Genomic DNA, 17,829 nt, shown 5'->3' on the forward strand with positions numbered 1-17,829 from the left:
AAACAAAATGGCTGTCCCAGAAAGACAACATCACCAACACAAGACTTCTTTGTCATGTAATGAAATACCTTCATATTTTCACCCGAAGGCAAAGACAAGTGGCTCTATTCAATCCACGTGGTGGAAGTTCAGCAGTACAGCATTATGTTCCCGTAGCGTAGACTGCATTCATGGTAAATGCTGCAGATGTTCCCGTAGCGTAGACTGCATTCATGGTAAATGCTGCAGATGTTCCCATAGCGTAGACTGCATTCATGGTAAATGCTGCAGATGTTCCCGTAGCGTAGACTGCATTCATGGTAAATGCTGCAGATGTTCCCGTAGCGTAGACTGCATTCATGGTAAATGCTGCAGATGTTCCCGTAGCGTAGACTGCTTTTAAACAACATTCCAACCATTCAAGTAAACTGCAGATGTTCTTCATTCCAGACTCATTCATGGTAAATGCTGCAGATCTTGGCTCAATAGGAAATGACCTTTCAGCTACACAGACAGAATAGACAGAACCAGCTTCATTCCAAATCTTCTTTTAAACAACATTCCAACCACCAAGACAGAACCAGACTTCATTCCAATCACCAAGACAGAACCAGACTTCATTCCAACCACCAAGACAGAACCAGACTTCATTCCAACCACCAAGACAGAACCAGACTTCATTCCAACCACCAAGACAGAACCAGACTTCATTCCAACCACCAAGACAGAACCAGACTTCATTCCAACCACCAAGACAGAACAGACTTCATTCCAATCACCAAGACAGAACCAGACTTCATTCCAACCACCAAGACAGAACCAGACTTCATTCCAACCACCAAGACAGAACAGACTTCATTCCAACCACCAAGACAGAACAGACTTCATTCCAACCACCAAGACAGAACATTGTTCATTCCAACCACCAAGACAGAACATTGTTCATTCCAACCACCAAGACAGAACATTGTTCATTCCAACCACCAAGACAGAACAGACTTCATTCCAACCACCAAGACAGAACAGACTTCATTCCAACCACCAAGACAGAACAGACTTCATTCCAACCACCAAGACAGAACAACATACAAAGTGACACTTAAATAAAATGCAGAACTTGTCAGAGCAGAAACATTGACGTGACTAAAGTGCTAGATGGTTTTATAGTCTTTTGATAGGTCCAGTATATCCTTGTATTCAGTGATATTTACAATATCTAAGGCACTACCTGACTCTAAATGTATACATTTTTGTTTCCTGTTTGAGAACTTTACATAATGTTTTTCCCTGTCTGAGCCGAATGCGACTTGATGCTAATGGAGTCAGTTAACTCTCTCACTCTGAAATATAAAATCTCTGAAATCAGTGTAGAATGTACAGGACAGCGATGGCCAGAGTGGTGAGGAGAAGGTGGAGGCCGAACGTTGGTCTGTTGATCGCTCCGCCGCTCGCTACACAGAAACAAAACATACATTATAACTTTGTTCACTGAACCTCAAATCATAAATCTCTCTCTCGGAGCTCACAGAGAAATGAAAGAGAACCAACTGATCTTAGATAAAAAGGAACGGTTATGTTTTACCTGTAGTAGTAGCAGAAGCTCCTCCAGCCACGGTGTTGACTGGCCCAGCTCCTCCAGTTACCCCTGCACTGGTAGGAAGTATGATGGTTCCCACGCCAACCGTGATGGGGTCAGCCTTGCCTCCCTTCAGACCCAGCCCTAGATAGTCCAGGTCGGCCTGGAAACGGGTGCTGATCCAGGTCCGGACCGCGCTCTGGTTCTCATAGCTCTTCAGCTCTGGCAGGTTAGAACCAAGCAGACCTTTGACCTGGCTCACACCCAGAGTCTGAGGGTGGAGGGGTTAGGGGGATAACGACAGACAGACAGACAGACAGGTATGTATGTATGTATGTAGGTAGGTAAGTAGGTAGGTAGGTAGGTAGGTAGGTAGGTAGGTAGGTAGGTAGGTAGGTAGAAACGCACACACATACACACCTGTATAACAGTAGGGTCCAGGCTGATGAAAGTGTCCATGTCCATACTGATGTTAGAGGTGGACAGACGCTGGATGTAGGCTGAGTCAGCACCCCCTAGTGGACAGACAGAGAGTAGACTGAGTCAGCACCCCCTAGTGGTCAGACAGAGTAGGCTGAGTCAGCACCCCCTAGTGGACAGACAGAGTAGGCTGAGTCAGCACCCCCTAGTGGTCAGACAGAGTAGGCTGAGTCAGCACCCCCTAGTGGTCAGACAGAGTAGGCTGAGTCAGCACCCCCTAGTGGACAGACAGAGTAGGCTGAGTCAGCACCCCCTAGTGGACAGACAGAGAGTAGACTGAGTCAGCACCCCCTAGTGGTCAGAAAGAGTAGGCTGAGTCAGCACCGCCTAGTGGACAGACAGAGTAGGCTGAGTCAGCACCCCCTAGTGGTCAGACAGAGAGTAGACTGAGTCAGCACCCCCTAGTGGTCAGAAAGAGTAGGCTGAGTCAGCACCCCCTAGTGGTCAGAAAGAGTAGGCTGAGTCAGCACCCCCTAGTGGTCAGACAGAGAGTAGACTGAGTCAGCACCACCTAGTGGACAGACAGAGTAGACTGAGTCAGCACCCCCTAGTGGTCAGACAGAGAGTAGACTGAGTCAGCACCCCCTAGTGGTCAGAAAGAGTAGGCTGAGTCAGCACCCCCTAGTGGACAGGCAGAGTAGACTCGTATCTAAACTTCCGACTTCAACTGTATGTATGTTATGTATGTTATGTATGGCTGTGTTAGCTGGTAGGAGGTACCTATGTATGGCTGTGTTAGCTGGTAGGAGGTACCTATGTATGGCTGTGTTAGCTGGTAGGAGGTACCTATGTATGGCTGTGTTAGCTGGTAGGAGGTACCTATGTATGGCTGTGTTAGCTGGTAGGAGGTACCTATGAATGGCTGTGTTAGCTGGTAGGAGGTACCTATGTATGGCTGTGTTAGCTGGTAGGAGGTACCTATGTATGGCTGTGTTAGCTGGTAGGAGGTACCTATGTATGGCTGTGTTAGCTGGTAGGAGGTACCTATGTATGGCTGTGTTAGCTGGTAGGAGGTAGCAGAGACAGTGCTGCGGCTCTGGAAGGCCCCTTCAGCGATGACGAACAGCGTTCTCTTCTTCATTATGCTGCAGTTGGTCACCGTCAGGGCATTGGCCTTACTGCAACACGGTGAAACAGATAACACACCCGTCTTATTGTCTTACATCACACATCAACACAACCATCTTATTGTCTGACATCACACATCAACACAACCGTCTGACATCACACATCAACACAACCGTCTGACATCACACATCAACACAACCGTCTTATTGTCTTATTGTCTGACATCACACATCAACACAACCGTCTGACATCACACATCAACACAACCGTCTTATTGTCTTATTGTCTGACATCACACATCAACACAACCGTCTGATTGTCTTATTGTCTGACATCACACATCAACACAACCATCTGATTGTCTGACATCACACATCAACACAACCATCTTATTGTCTTATTGTCTGACATCACACATCAACACAACCGTCTTATTGTCTGACATCACACGTCAACACAACCATCTGATTGTCTTATTGTCTGACATCACACATCAACACAACCATCTTATTGTCTGACATCACACGTCAACACAACCATCTGATTGTCTGACATCACACATCAACACAACCATCTTATTGTCTGACATCACACATCAACACAACCGTCTGATTGTCTTATTGTCTGACATCACACATCAACACAACCGTCTTATTGTCTTATTGTCTGACATCACACATCAACACAACCGTCTGACATCACACATCAACACAACCGTCTTATTGTTCCTCATACTGTAGATCAGGAGAAGACACAGACTGGTGTCTAGAGAACACAGGTTGGGTCCTCCTCTTGTCTTACCTCAGGCTACTCTGTGTTACAGGCTACAGGAGGCTGGTGTCTCACACAGAACACAGGTTGGGTCCTCCTCTCGGTCTTACCTCAGGCTACTCTGTGTTACAGGCTACAGGAGGCTGGTGTCTAGAGAACACAGGTTGGGTCCAACCTCTCGGTCTTACCTCAGGCTACCTCTGTGTAATGGTCTTCAGGAGGCTGATGTCAGTGAACACAGGTTGGGTCCTCTTATGGAGTCTGAGCTCGGCACTGCCCAACCAGTATTTCCTGAGTCTACTCAGGTACTTACTCTGATGGCCTGCGCACACATCAGGGGGGACATGAATAGATTGGACATAAATGGCCGACTGATTGATTGGTTAATCACTTGACAGACAGACAGACAGACAGACAGACAGACTACCATAACAGCATCCCAGTTTCCATTGGAGGACAGGAGATAGATAGATAGATACAGGTTAGATAGATAGATATAGATAGATAGATAGATAGATAGATAGATAGACAGACTACCATAACAGCATCCCAGTCTCCATTGGAGGAGATAGATAGATAGATAGATAGATAGATAGATAGATCAGACTACCATAACAGCATCCCAGTCTCCATTGGAGGAGATAGATAGATAGATAGATAGATAGATAGATAGATAGATAGACAGACTACCATAACAGCATCCCAGTCTCCATTGGAGGACAGAGATAGATAGATAGATAGATAGATAGATAGATAGATAGATAGATAGATAGATAGATAGATAGATAGACAGACTACCATAACAGCATCCCAGTCTCCATTGGAGGACAGAGAGATAGATAGATAGATAGATAGATAGATAGATAGATAGATAGACTACCATAACAGCATCCCAGTCTCCATTGGAGGAGTCCATCAGAGCTGACAGTGTGTCGATCTTGGTGATGCTCCACATGGTGATGTCAGCGTTAGTGGCAACGCGCGAAGCCGGCCCAAGAACCTGCACCTTCGCTTCTGGGATGGTGGAGTTTGCGGAGTAGGCCTGACGGGCGGGACACAGGAAACAGGAAACAGGAAGTACAGTCACATAATCTAACAGGAGGATAAAGCTTCATAACACCCATGTCATACTATCTGTACATTCTCTCTGTTAATCAGACATGATGATAATGTAGTTACACCGGGTCAGATGTAATGATAATGTATTTACATCAGGTCATATGTAATGATAATGTATTTACACCATGTCAGATATAATGATAATGCATTTATTTATATCAGGTCAGATGTAATGATAATGTATTTATATCAGGTCAGATGTAATGATAATGTATTTATATCAGGTCAGATGTAATGATAATGTATTTATATCAGGTCAGATGTAATGATAATGTATTTATATCAGGTCAGATGTAATGATAATGTATTTATATCAGGTCAGATGTAATGATAATGTATTTATATCAGGTCAGATGTAATGATAATGTATTTATATCAGGTCAGATGTAATGATAATGTATTTACATCAGGTCAGATGTAATGATAATGTATTTATATCAGGTCAGATGTAATGATAATGTATTTATATCAGGTCAGATGTAATGATAATGTATTTATATCAGGTCAGATGTAATGATAATGTATTTACACCATGTCAGATGTAATGATAGTGTATTTACACCATGTCAGATGTAATGATAATGTATTTATATCAGGTCGGATGTCATGATAATGTATTTACACCATGTCAGATGTAATGGACACTCAGGTCAGATGTAATGATAATGTATTTATATCAGGTCAGATGATAATGTATTTAATGTATTTATATCAGGTCAGATGTAATGATAATGTATTTATATCAGGTCAGATGTAATGATAATGTATTTATATCAGGTCGGATGTAATGATAATGTATTTATATCAGGTCGGATGTAATGATAATTCTGACAGTACCTCTCTGAGTCTCGCCAGGACCACTTCAAGGTATTCCAGGTCGTCCACCTTGGCGGTGATGGCGTCCAGGTTGTCAACGACTGTCTTGGCCGTCAGGCAGCAGTTGAACTTGGTCACGGTCTCGTAGTTGAAGGGGAACGTATTCTCACTGATCGTGACCTGAGTGATATTTCCCACCGTGCATTCACTCACTACGGACAGGGAGGAGAGTACTGTTATTCACTCACTATGGACAGGGAGGAGAGTACTGTTATTCACTCACTATGGACAGGGAGGAGAGTACTGTTATTCACTCACTATGGACAGGGAGGAGAGTACTGTTATTCACTCACTATGGACAGGGAGGAGAGTACTGTTATTCACTCACTATGGACAGGGAGGAGAGTACTGTTATTCACTCACTACGGACAGGGAGGAGAGTACTGTTATTCACTCACTATGGACAGGGAGGAGAGTACTGTTATTCACTCACTATGGACAGGGAGGAGAGTACTGTTATTCACTCACTATGGACAGGGAGGAGAGTACTGTTATTCACTCACTATGGACAGGGAGGAGAGTACTGTTATTCACTCACTATGGACAGACAGACAGACAGACAGACAGACAGACAGACAGACAGACAGACAGACAGACATTCCCTTTTCAGCAGGAGGAGGGAGGAGAGAGAGAGAGAGAGAGAGAGAGAGAGAGAGAGAGAGAGAGAGAGAGAGAGAGAGAGAGACAGACAGACAGACAGACAGACAGACAGACAGACAGACAGACAGACAGAGACAGACAGACAGACAGTTATTCCCTCTTCAGGAGGAGGAGGGAGGAGAGAGACAGACAGACAGTAATGGTATATTAGTGCAGGGTAGACACACCTATGGAGCGTTTGGACTGTGATTGGTCGATGATGGACTGTCTGATAGCCGTCTTCATCCTCCTCTTCTTCTGTCTGGACGTTCCATTCTTCCTCAGCACCTTCAGGAATGACTGTAGGAACTGGCCCTTTACATTCTGGAGAACAACACAACACAGCCTGTAAACAAACAAACAAACAAACACACACACACACACACACACACACACACACACACACACACACACACACACACACACACACACACACACACACACACACACACACACACACACACACACACACACACACACACACACACACACACACACACACACACACACACACACACACACAGCATGCACGCACACAGCCAGATGTCGTGGTTTGTGACCTTAGAGAAGTTCTTGTAGAAGGAGGATGTCAGGTAGAGAGGCAGAACACCCAGGTTGTCCAGGGTCTCTCTGTTCCAGGTAGCTGGGAGTCTGGAGAAACACACAGTACAGACTCACCTATACTGTTGACAGGAAACTCTCACAGTACAGACTCAACTATACTGTTGACAGGAAACTCTCACAGTACAGACTCAACTATACTGTTGACAGGAAACTCTCACAGTACAGACTCAACTATACTGTTGATGGGAAACTCTCACAGTACAGACTCAACTATACTGTTGACAGGAAACTCTCACAGTACAGACTCAACTATACTGTTGACAGGAAACTCTCACAGTACAGACTCAACTATACTGTTGACAGGAAACTCTCACAGTACAGACTCAACTATACTGTTGACAGGAAACTCTCACAGTACAGACTCAACTATACTGTTGACAGGAAACTCTCACAGTACAGACTCAACTATACTGTTGATGGGAAACAAGTACATCAGTGTATCTGACATATAATGTTTACATTTTAGGGCCCAATCCTAACTTCAGCTACAGTTTCAGGCCAATCAGTCAATTTCTTCCCAGTCAGTCAGTTTCAGCCCAGTCGGTCAGTTTCAGCCCAGTCAGTCAGTCAGTCAGTCAGTCAGTTTCAGCCCAGTCGGTCAGTTTCAGCCCAGTCAGTCAGTCAGTCAGTTTCAACCCAGTCAGTCAGTTTCAGCCCAGTCAGTTTCAGCCCAGTCAGTCAGTCAGTCAGTCAGTTTCAGCCCAGTCAGTCAGTTTCAGCCCAGTCAGTCAGTCAGTTTCAGCCCAGTCAGTCAGTCAGTTTCAGGCCAGTCAGTCAGTCAGTCTGTCAGTCAGTCAGTCAGTCAGTCAGTTTCAGCCTAGTCAGTCAGTTTCAGCCCAGTCAGTCAGTCAGTCAGTCAGTTTCAACCCAGTCAGTCAGTTTCAGCCTAGTCAGTCAGTTTCAGCCCAGTCAGTCAGTCAGTCGGTCAGTCAGTTTCAGCCCAGTCAGTCAGTCAGTTTCAGCCCAGTCAGTCAGTCAGTCAGTCAGTCAGTCAGTCAGTCAGTCAGTTTCAGCCTAGTCAGTCAGTCAGTCAGTCAGTCAGTCAGTCAGTCAGTTTCAGCCTAGTCAGTCAGTTTCAGCCCAGTCAGTCAGTTCGTCAGTTTCAGCCCAGTCAGTCAGTCAGTCAGTTTCTGCCCAGTCAGTCAGTCAGTCAGTTTCAGCCCAGTCAGTCAGTCAGTCAGTCAGTTTCAGCCTAGTCAGTCAGTTTCTGCCCAGTCAGTCAGTTCGTCAGTTTCAGCCCAGTCAGTCAGTCAGTTTCTGCCCAGTCAGTCAGTCAGTCAGTCAGTCAGTTTCTGCCCAGTCAGTCAGTCAGTCAGTTTCAGCCCAGTCAGTCTGTCAGTTTCAGACCAGTCAGTCAGTCAGTCAGTTTCAGCCCAGTCAGTCTGTCAGTTTCAGCCCAGTCAGTCTGTCAGTTTCAGCCCAGTCAGTCAGTCAGTCAGTCAATCAGTCAGTTTCAGACCAGTCAGTCAGTCAGTCAGATGCGTTTGTTTAATTCCATGTTTCCATGTTGACTTACCCGTACTGTGTTTTCCCAGACGTCAACAGCGTTTCTATGGCAGCCACCTGTTCGTCGGTGAGGTCATTACAGTTTTGTAGTTTCTGCAGGATGAGCTGGTCAGAGTTCTGGATGTAGGAACCGTCCAGAACACACACCATGTTACCTAGGACCTGCAGGTTGTCACTGCTCAGAACCGTGCCGCTGATACCCTGCAGGGACAGATGGACACAACACAGCACCGACATCACAACGTGCAATCAGATCGCATCAAATGCAAGCTCATATCATAAGCATTTCTATATTGCCATTCTATATCGCCATTCTATATTGTCATTCTGTATTGCCATTCTATATTGTCATTCTGTATTGCCATTCTATATTGTCATTCTATATTGTCATTCTATATTGACGGTCTATATTGTCATTCTATATTGACGGTCTATATTGTCATTCTATATTGACGGTCTATATTGCCATTCTAAACTGTTGCTATCCCCCCCCAGGGTTAACCAGACTCTTTCAGATGTTACTATTGCTATTCCCCCCCAGGGTTAACCAGACTCTTTCAGATGCTACTGTTGCTATTCCCCCCCAGGGTTAACCAGACTCTTTCAGATGCTACTGTTGCTATTCCCCCTGCCCCCCCCAGGGTTAACCAGACTCTTTCAGATGCTACTGTTGCTATTCCCCCAGGGTTAACCAGACTCTTTCAGATGCTACTGTTGCTATTCCCCCCCCCCCACCCCCCCAGGGTTAACCAGACTCTTTCAGATGCTACTGTTGCTGCCCCCAGGGTTAACCAGACTCTTTCAGATGCTACTGTTGCTAGGGCCCAGACCCCCCAGGGTTAACCAGACTCTTTCAGATGCTACTGTTGCTATTTCCCCCCGCCCCCAGGGTTAACCAGACTCTTTCAGATGCTACTGTTGCTATTCCCACCCCCCCGCCCCCAGGGTTAACCAGACTCTTTCAGATGCTACTGTTGCTATTCCCCCAGGGTTAACCAGGCTCTTTCAGATGCTACTATTGCTGTCCCCCCCAGGGTTAACCAGACTCTTTCAGATGTTACTGTTGCTATTCCCCCAGGGTTAACCAGACTCTTTCAGATGCTACTGTTGCTATTCCCCCCGCCCCCAGGGTTAACCAGACTCTTTCAGATGCTACTGTTGCTATTCCCCCCCGCCCCCAGGGTTAACCAGACTCTTTCAGATGCTACTGTTGCTATTCCCCCAGGGTTAACCAGACTCTTTCAGATGTTACTATTGCTATCCCCCAGGGTTAACCAGACTCTTTCAGATGCTACTGTTGCTATTCCCCCCCAGGGTTAACCAGACTCTTTCAGATGCTACTGTTGCTGCCCCCCCCCAGGGTTAACCAGACTCTTTCAGATGTTACTGTTGCTATTCCCCCCCAGGGTTAACCAGACTCTTTCAGATGCTACTGTTGCTATTTCCCCCCCCGCCCCCAGGGTTAACCAGACTCTTTCAGATGCTACTGTTGCTATTCCCACCCCCCCGCCCCCAGGGTTAACCAGACTCTTTCAGATGCTACTGTTGCTATTCCCCCAGGGTTAACCAGGCTCTTTCAGATGCTACTATTGCTGTCCCCCAGGGTTAACCAGACTCTTTCAGATGCTACTGTTGCTATTCCCCACAGGGTTAACCAGACTCTTTCAGATGCTACTGTTGCTATTCCCCCCCAGGGTTAACCAGACTCTTTCAGATGCTACTGTTGCTATTCCCCCCCAGGGTTAACCAGACTCTTTCAGATGCTACTGTTGCTATTCCCCCCCCCCCCCCAGGGTTAACCAGACTCTTTCAGATGCTACTGTTGCTATTCCCCCCCAGGGTTAACCAGACTCTTTCAGATGTTACTGTTGCTATTCCCCCCCAGGGTTAACCAGACTCTTTCAGATGCTACTGTTGCTATTCCCCCCCAGGGTTAACCAGACTCTTTCAGATGCTACTGTTGCTATTCCCCCCCAGGGTTAACCAGACTCTTTCAGATGCTACTGTTGCTATTCCCCCCAGGGTTAACCAGACTCTTTCAGATGTTACTGTTGCTATTCCCCCCCAGGGTTAACCAGACTCTTTCAGATGCTACTGTTGCTATTCCCCCCCAGGGTTAACCAGACTCTTTCAGATGCTACTGTTGCTATTCCCCACAGGGTTAACCAGACTCTTTCAGATGTTACTGTTGCTATTCCCCCAGGGTTAACCAGACTCTTTCAGATGCTACTGTTGCTATTTCCCCCCCCGCCCCCAGGGTTAACCAGACTCTTTCAGATGCTACTGTTGCTATTCCCACCCCCGCCCCCAGGGTTAACCAGACTCTTTCAGATGCTACTGTTGCTATTCCCCAGGGTTAACCAGGCTCTTTCAGATGCTACTATTGCTGTCCCCCCAGGGTTAACCAGACTCTTTCAGATGCTACTGTTGCTATTCCCCCCAGGGTTAACCAGACTCTTTCAGATGCTACTATTGCTGTCTCCCCCCAGGGTTAACCAGACTCTTTCAGATGCTACTATTGCTATTCCCCCAGGGTTAACCAGGCTCTTTCAGATGCTACTGTTGCTATTCCCCCCCAGGGTTAACCAGACTCTTTCAGACGCTACTGTTGCTATTCCCCCCAGGGTTAACCAGACTCTTTCAGATGCTACTGTTGCTATTCCCCCCGCCCCCAGGGTTAACCAGGCTCTTTCAGATGCTACTGTTGCTATTCCCCACAGGGTTAACCAGACTCTTTCAGATGCTACTGTTGCTATTCCCCCCCAGGGTTAACCAGACTCTTTCAGATGCTACTGTTGCTATTCCCCCCAGGGTTAACCAGACTCTTTCAGATGCTACTGTTGCTATTCCCCACAGGGTTAACCAGACTCTTTCAGATGCTACTGTTGCTATTCCCCCAGGGTTAACCAGACTCTTTCAGATGCTACTGTTGCTATTCCCCCAGGGTTAACCAGACTCTTTCAGATGCTACTGGTGCTGTCCCCCCAGGGTTAACCAGACTCTTTCAGATGCTACTGTTGCTATTCCCCACAGGGTTAACCAGACTCTTTCAGATGCTACTGTTGCTGCCCCCCAGGGTTAACCAGACTCTTTCAGATGCTACTGCTGCTATTCCCCCCTGCCCCCAGGGTTAACCAGACTCTTTCAGATGCTACTGTTGCTATTCCCCCCCAGGGTTAACCAGACTCTTTCAGATGCTACTGTTGCTATTCCCCCCAGGGTTAACCAGACTCTTTCAGATGTTACTGTTGCTATTCCCCCCCAGGGTTAACCAGACTCTTTCAGATGCTACTGTTGCTATTCCCCCCCAGGGTTAACCAGACTCTTTCAGATTCTACTATTGCTATCCCCCCAGGGTTAACCAGGCTCTTTCAGATGCTACTATTGCTATCCCCCCAGGGTTAACCAGGCTCTTTCAGATGCTACTATCGCTATCCCCCCAGGGTTAACCAGGCTCTTTCAGATGCTACTGTTGCTGCCCCCCAGGGTTAACCAGACTCTTTCAGACGCTACTATCGCTATCCCCCCCCACCCTCTGCCCATCCCCCCCAGGGTTAACCAGGTTAATTCCAGAGCTTCAATCTGCCTTTACTGCATTGCAGAAAGCAATGGAAGGAGGTTGTAGATTTATAGTGTACTACTGAGACCAGAGACCGATAGGCCCGGTCAAAAGTAGTGTACTATTAAAGGGAATAGTGGAGTCATTTGGACCACGTCCATGTTGTGTGACAGTGTGGTGACTCACCAGGCAGGTCTTGACATTGTTAACCAGGGCTGTGCGTTTGAAGCTGAGCGCGTCGGAGAACACGGAGAAGTCTGCGTCTCCCAGCTCACTGAAGTAGTCCTGACAGGTGTCCTGAGAAACCTTACTGTAGCTAATACAATACAACACCTTTATATTCATACAGTAGTAGTCCTGACAGGTGTCCTGTAATACAATACAACACCTTTATATTCATACAGTAGTAGTCCTGACAGGTGTCCTGTAATACAATACAACACCTTTATATTCATACAGTAGTAGTCCTGACAGGTGTCCTGTAATACAATACAACACCTTTATATTCATACAGTAGTAGTCCTGACAGGTGTCCTGTAATACAATACAACACCTTTATATTCATACAGTAGTAGTCCTGACAGGTGTCCTGAGAAACCTGACTGTAGCTAATACAATACAACACCTTTATATTCATACAGTAGTAGTCCTGACAGGTGTCCTGTAATACAATACAACACCTTTATATTCATACAGTAGTAGTCCTGACAGGTGTCCTGTAATACAATACAACACCTTTATATTCATACAGTAGTAGTCCTGACAGGTGTCCTGTAATACAATACAACACCTTTATATTCATACAGTAGTAGTCCTTACAGGTGTCCTGTAATACAATACAACACCTTTATATTCATACAGTAGTAGTCCTGACAGGTGTCCTGTAATACAATACAACACCTTTATATTCATACAGTAGTAGTCCTGACAGGTGTCCTGTAATACAATACAACACCTTTATATTCATACAGTAGTAGTCCTGACAGGTGTCCTGTAATACAACACCTTTATATTCATACAGTAGTAGTCCTGACAGGTGTCCTGTAATACAATACAACACCTTTATATTCATACAGTAGTAGTCCTGACAGGTGTCCTGTAATACAATACAACACCTTTATATTCATACAGTAGTAGTCCTGACAGGTGTCCTGTAATACAATACAACACCTTTATATTCATACAGTAGTAGTCCTGACAGGTGTCCTGTAATACAATACAACACCTTTATATTCATACAGTAGTAGTCCTGACAGGTGTCCTGTAATACAACACAACACCTTTATATTCATACAGTAGTAGTCCTGACAGGTGTCCTGTAATACAATACAACACCTTTATATTCATACAGTAGTAGTCCTGACAGGTGTCCTGTAATACAACACCTTTATATTCATACAGTAGTAGTCCTGACAGGTGTCCTGTAATACAATACAACACCTTTATATTCATACAGTAGTAGTCCTGACAGGTGTCCTGAGAAACCTGACTGTAGCTAATACAATACAACACCTTTATATTCATACAGTAGTAGTCCTGACAGGTGTCCTGTAATACAATACAACACCTTTATATTCATACAGTAGTAGTCCTGACAGGTGTCCTGTAATACAATACAACACCTTTATATTCATACAGTAGTAGTCCTTACAGGTGTCCTGTAATACAATACAACACCTTTATATTCATACAGTAGTAGTCCTGACAGGTGTCCTGTAATACAACACAACACCTTTATATTCATACAGTAGTAGTCCTGACAGGTGTCCTGTAATACAATACAACACCTTTATATTCATACAGTAGTAGTCCTGACAGGTGTCCTGTAATACAATACAACACCTTTATATTCATACAGTAGTAGTCCTGACAGGTGTCCTGTAATACAACACCTTTATATTCATACAGTAGTAGTCCTGACAGGTGTCCTGTAATACAATACAACACCTTTATATTCATACAGTAGTAGTCCTGACAGGTGTCCTGTAATACAATACAACACCTTTATATTCATACAGTAGTAGTCCTGACAGGTGTCCTGTAATACAATACAACACCTTTATATTCATACAGTAGTAGTCCTGACAGGTGTCCTGTAATACAATACAACACCTTTATATTCATACAGTAGTAGTCATGACAGGTGTCCTGTAATACAATACAACACCTTTATATTCATACAGTAGTAGTCCTGACAGGTGTCCTGTAATACAATACAACACCTTTATATTCATACAGTAGTAGTCCTGACAGGTGTCCTGTAATACAACACCTTTATATTCATACAGTAGTAGTCCTGACAGGTGTCCTGTAATACAATACAACACCTTTATATTCATACAGTAGTAGTCCTTACAGGTGTCCTGTAATACAATACAACACCTTTATATTCATACAGTAGTAGTCCTGACAGGTGTCCTGTAATACAACACCTTTATATTCATACAGTAGTAGTCCTGACAGGTGTCCTGTAATACAATACAACACCTTTATATTCATACAGTAGTAGTCCTTACAGGTGTCCTGTAATACAATACAACACCTTTATATTCATACAGTAGTAGTCCTGACAGGTGTCCTGTAATACAATACAACACCTTTATATTCATACAGTAGTAGTCCTGACAGGTGTCCTGTAATACAACACCTTTATATTCATACAGTAGTAGTCCTGACAGGTGTCCTGTAATACAACACCTTTATATTCATACAGTAGTAGTCCTGACAGGTGTCCTGTAATACAATACAACACCTTTATATTCATACAGTAGTAGTCCTTACAGGTGTCCTGTAATACAATACAACACCTTTATATTCATACAGTAGTAGTCCTGACAGGTGTCCTGTAATACAACACCTTTATATTCATACAGTAGTAGTCCTGACAGGTGTCCTGTAATACAATACAACACCTTTATATTCATACAGTAGTAGTCCTTACAGGTGTCCTGTAATACAATACAACACCTTTATATTCATACAGTAGTAGTCCTGACAGGTGTCCTGTAATACAATACAACACCTTTATATTCATACAGTAGTAGTCCTGACAGGTGTCCTGTAATACAACACCTTTATATTCATACAGTAGTAGTCCTGACAGGTGTCCTGTAATACAACACCTTTATATTCATACAGTAGTAGTCCTGACAGGTGTCCTGTAATACAATACAACACCTTTATATTCATACAGTAGTAGTCCTGACAGGTGTCCTGTAATACAATACAACACCTTTATATTCATACAGTAGTAGTCCTGACAGGTGTCCTGTAATACAATACAACACCTTTATATTCATACAGTAGTAGTCCTGACAGGTGTCCTGTAATACAATACAACACCTTTATATTCATACAGTAGTAGTCCTGACAGGTGTCCTGTAATACAATACAACACCTTTATATTCATACAGTAGTAGTCCTGACAGGTGTCCTGTAATACAATACAACACCTTTATATTCATACAGTAGTAGTCCTGACAGGTGTCCTGTAATACAATACAACCTTTATATTCATACAGTAGTAGTCCTGACAGGTGTCCTGTAATACAATACAACACGTTTATATTCATACAGTAGTAGTCCTGACAGGTGTCCTGTAATACAATACAACACCTTTATATTCATACAGTAGTAGTCCTGACAGGTGTCCTGTAATACAATACAACACCTTTATATTCATACAGTAGTAGTCCTGACAGGTGTCCTGTAATACAACACCTTTATATTCATACAGTAGTAGTCCTGACAGGTGTCCTGTAATACAACACCTTTATATTCATACAGTAGTAGTCCTGACAGGTGTCCTGTAATACAATACAACACCTTTATATTCATACAGTAGTAGTCCTGACAGGTGTCCTGTAATACAATACAACACCTTTATATTCATACAGTAGTAGTCCTGACAGGTGTCCTGTAATACAACACCTTTATATTCATACAGTAGTAGTCCTGACAGGTGTCCTGTAATACAACACCTTTATATTCATACAGTAGTAGTCCTGACAGGTGTCCTGTAATACAATACAACACCTTTATATTCATACAGTAGTAGTCCTGACAGGTGTCCTGTAATACAATACAACACCTTTATATTCATACAGTAGTAGTCCTGACAGGTGTCCTGTAATACAACACAACACCTTTATATTCATACAGTAGTAGAGAAACCTACAACACCTTTATATTCATACAGTAGTGTCCTGCTAATACAATACAACACCTTTATATTCATACAGTAGTAGTCCTGACAGGTGTCCTGTAATACAACACAACACCTTTATATTCATACAGTAGTAGTCCTGACAGGTGTCCTGTAATACAATACAACACCTTTATATTCATACAGTAGTAGTCCTGACAGGTGTCCTGTAATACAATACAACACCTTTATATTCATACAGTAGTAGTCCTGACAGGTGTCCTGTAATACAATACAACACCTTTATATTCATACAGTAGTAGTCCTGACAGGTGTCCTGTAATACAATACAACACCTTTATATTCATACAGTAGTAGTCCTTACAGGTGTCCTGTAATACAATACAACACCTTTATATTCATACAGTAGTAGTCCTGACAGGTGTCCTGTAATACAATACAACACCTTTATATTCATACAGTAGTAGTCCTGACAGGTGTCCTGAGAAACCTTACTGTAAATAAACAAATACATCTGGCATTATTCAACAGTAACGTAATAAACCAGTTTCATCAGTAACTTAATAAACCAGTAACGTAATAAACCAGTTTCATTCATCAGTAACTTAATAAACCAGTTTCATTAGTAACTTAATAAACCAGTAACGTAATAAACCAGTTTCATTCATCAGTAACTTAATAAACCAGTAATGTAATAAACCAGTTTCATTCATCAGTAACTTAATAAACCAGTTTCATCAGTAACTTAATAAACCAGTTTCATTCATCAGTAACTTAATAAACCAGTTTCATCAGTAACTTAATAAACCAGTTTCATTCATCAGTAACTTAATAAACCAGTTTCATTCATCAGTAACTTAATAAACCAGTTTCATCAGTAACTTAATAAACCAGTTTCATTCATCAGTAACTTAATAAACCAGTTTCATTCATCAGTAACTTAATAAACCAGTTTCATTCATCAGTAACTTAATAAACCAGTTTCATCAGTAACTTAATAAACCAGTTTCATTCATCAGTAACTTAATAAACCAGTTTCATTCATCAGTAACTTAATAAACCAGTTTCATTCATCAGTAACTTAATAAACCAGTTTCATTCATCAGTAACTTAATAAACCAGTTTCATTCATCAGTAACTTAATAAACCAGTTTCATCAGTAACTTAATAAACCAGTTTCATTCATCAGTAACTTAATAAACCAGTTTCATCAGTAACTTAATAAACCAGTTTCATTCATCAGTAACTTAATAAACCAGTTTCATTAGTAACTTAATAAACCAGTTTCATTCATCAGTAACTTAATAAACCAGTTTCATTCATCAGTAACTTAATAAACCAGTTTCATTCATCAGTAACTTAATAAACCAGTTTCATTCATCAGTAACTTAATAAACCAGTTTCATTCATCAGTAACTTAATAAACCAGTTTCATTCATCAGTAACTTAATAAACCAGTATCATTCA

At 43.1% G+C, this 17,829-nt stretch overlaps 2 protein-coding genes across 4 annotated transcripts; both read right to left on the reverse strand.

Annotated features, from left to right (window-relative positions):
• Positions 1–538: 538 nt before the first annotated feature.
• LOC127927591 (mesothelin-like protein) lies at positions 539–4,015 on the reverse strand. 3 transcript variants are annotated; one of them, XM_052514219.1, is made up of 5 exons: positions 3,985–4,015; positions 3,020–3,153; positions 1,976–2,070; positions 1,562–1,826; positions 539–1,430 (listed from the first exon to the last, which is right to left on the reverse strand). In XM_052514219.1, exons 2-5 carry the CDS (start codon positions 3,114–3,116, stop codon positions 1,342–1,344), a joined length of 546 nt encoding a protein of 181 aa, XP_052370179.1. In that variant the 5' UTR covers positions 3,117–3,153; positions 3,985–4,015; the 3' UTR covers positions 539–1,341. The 3 variants fall into 3 exon arrangements, with proteins under 3 accessions (XP_052370179.1, XP_052370180.1, XP_052370178.1); XM_052514220.1 differs by lacking the exon at positions 3,985–4,015 and adding an exon at positions 3,905–3,935 and having other exon boundaries at positions 539–1,418; XM_052514218.1 differs by lacking the exon at positions 3,985–4,015 and adding an exon at positions 3,905–3,935.
• Positions 3,823–13,771, reverse strand: LOC127927586 (mesothelin-like protein). The gene is made up of 9 exons (XM_052514214.1): positions 13,583–13,771; positions 12,384–12,932; positions 8,649–8,839; positions 7,069–7,159; positions 6,697–6,832; positions 5,831–6,021; positions 4,755–4,916; positions 4,188–4,196; positions 3,823–3,837 (listed from the first exon to the last, which is right to left on the reverse strand). Exons 2-9 carry the CDS (start codon positions 12,540–12,542, stop codon positions 3,823–3,825), a joined length of 954 nt encoding a protein of 317 aa, XP_052370174.1. The 5' UTR covers positions 12,543–12,932; positions 13,583–13,771.
• Positions 13,772–17,829: the final 4,058 nt, after the last annotated feature.

The sequence above is a fragment of the Oncorhynchus keta genome, unplaced genomic scaffold, assembly GCF_023373465.1.
Source record: "Oncorhynchus keta strain PuntledgeMale-10-30-2019 unplaced genomic scaffold, Oket_V2 Un_scaffold_15414_pilon_pilon, whole genome shotgun sequence".
NCBI lineage: Eukaryota > Metazoa > Chordata > Actinopteri > Salmoniformes > Salmonidae > Oncorhynchus > Oncorhynchus keta.

Bases quoted from the DNA above. Each gene is read 5' to 3' on its own strand.
- LOC127927591 (XM_052514219.1), bottom strand. From the start codon at position 3,116: ATGAAGAAGAGAACGCTGTTCGTCATCGCTGAAGGGGCCTTCCAGAGC. The intron at 2,071-3,019 runs GTACCTCCTACC...TCTGTCCACTAG, and splicing joins GCTAACACAGCCATACATAG to GGGGTGCTGACTCAGCCTAC. The intron at 1,827-1,975 runs GTGTGTATGTGT...CTCCACCCTCAG, and splicing joins TGGACCCTACTGTTATACAG to ACTCTGGGTGTGAGCCAGGT.
- LOC127927586 (XM_052514214.1), bottom strand. From the start codon at position 12,542: ATGAATATAAAGGTGTTGTATTGTATTAGCTACAGTAAGGTTTCTCAG. The intron at 8,840-12,383 runs GTGAGTCACCAC...CTGTCCCTGCAG, and splicing joins ACAATGTCAAGACCTGCCTG to GGTATCAGCGGCACGGTTCT. The intron at 6,833-7,068 runs GTCACAAACCAC...GTTGTTCTCCAG, and splicing joins TCTACAAGAACTTCTCTAAG to AATGTAAAGGGCCAGTTCCT.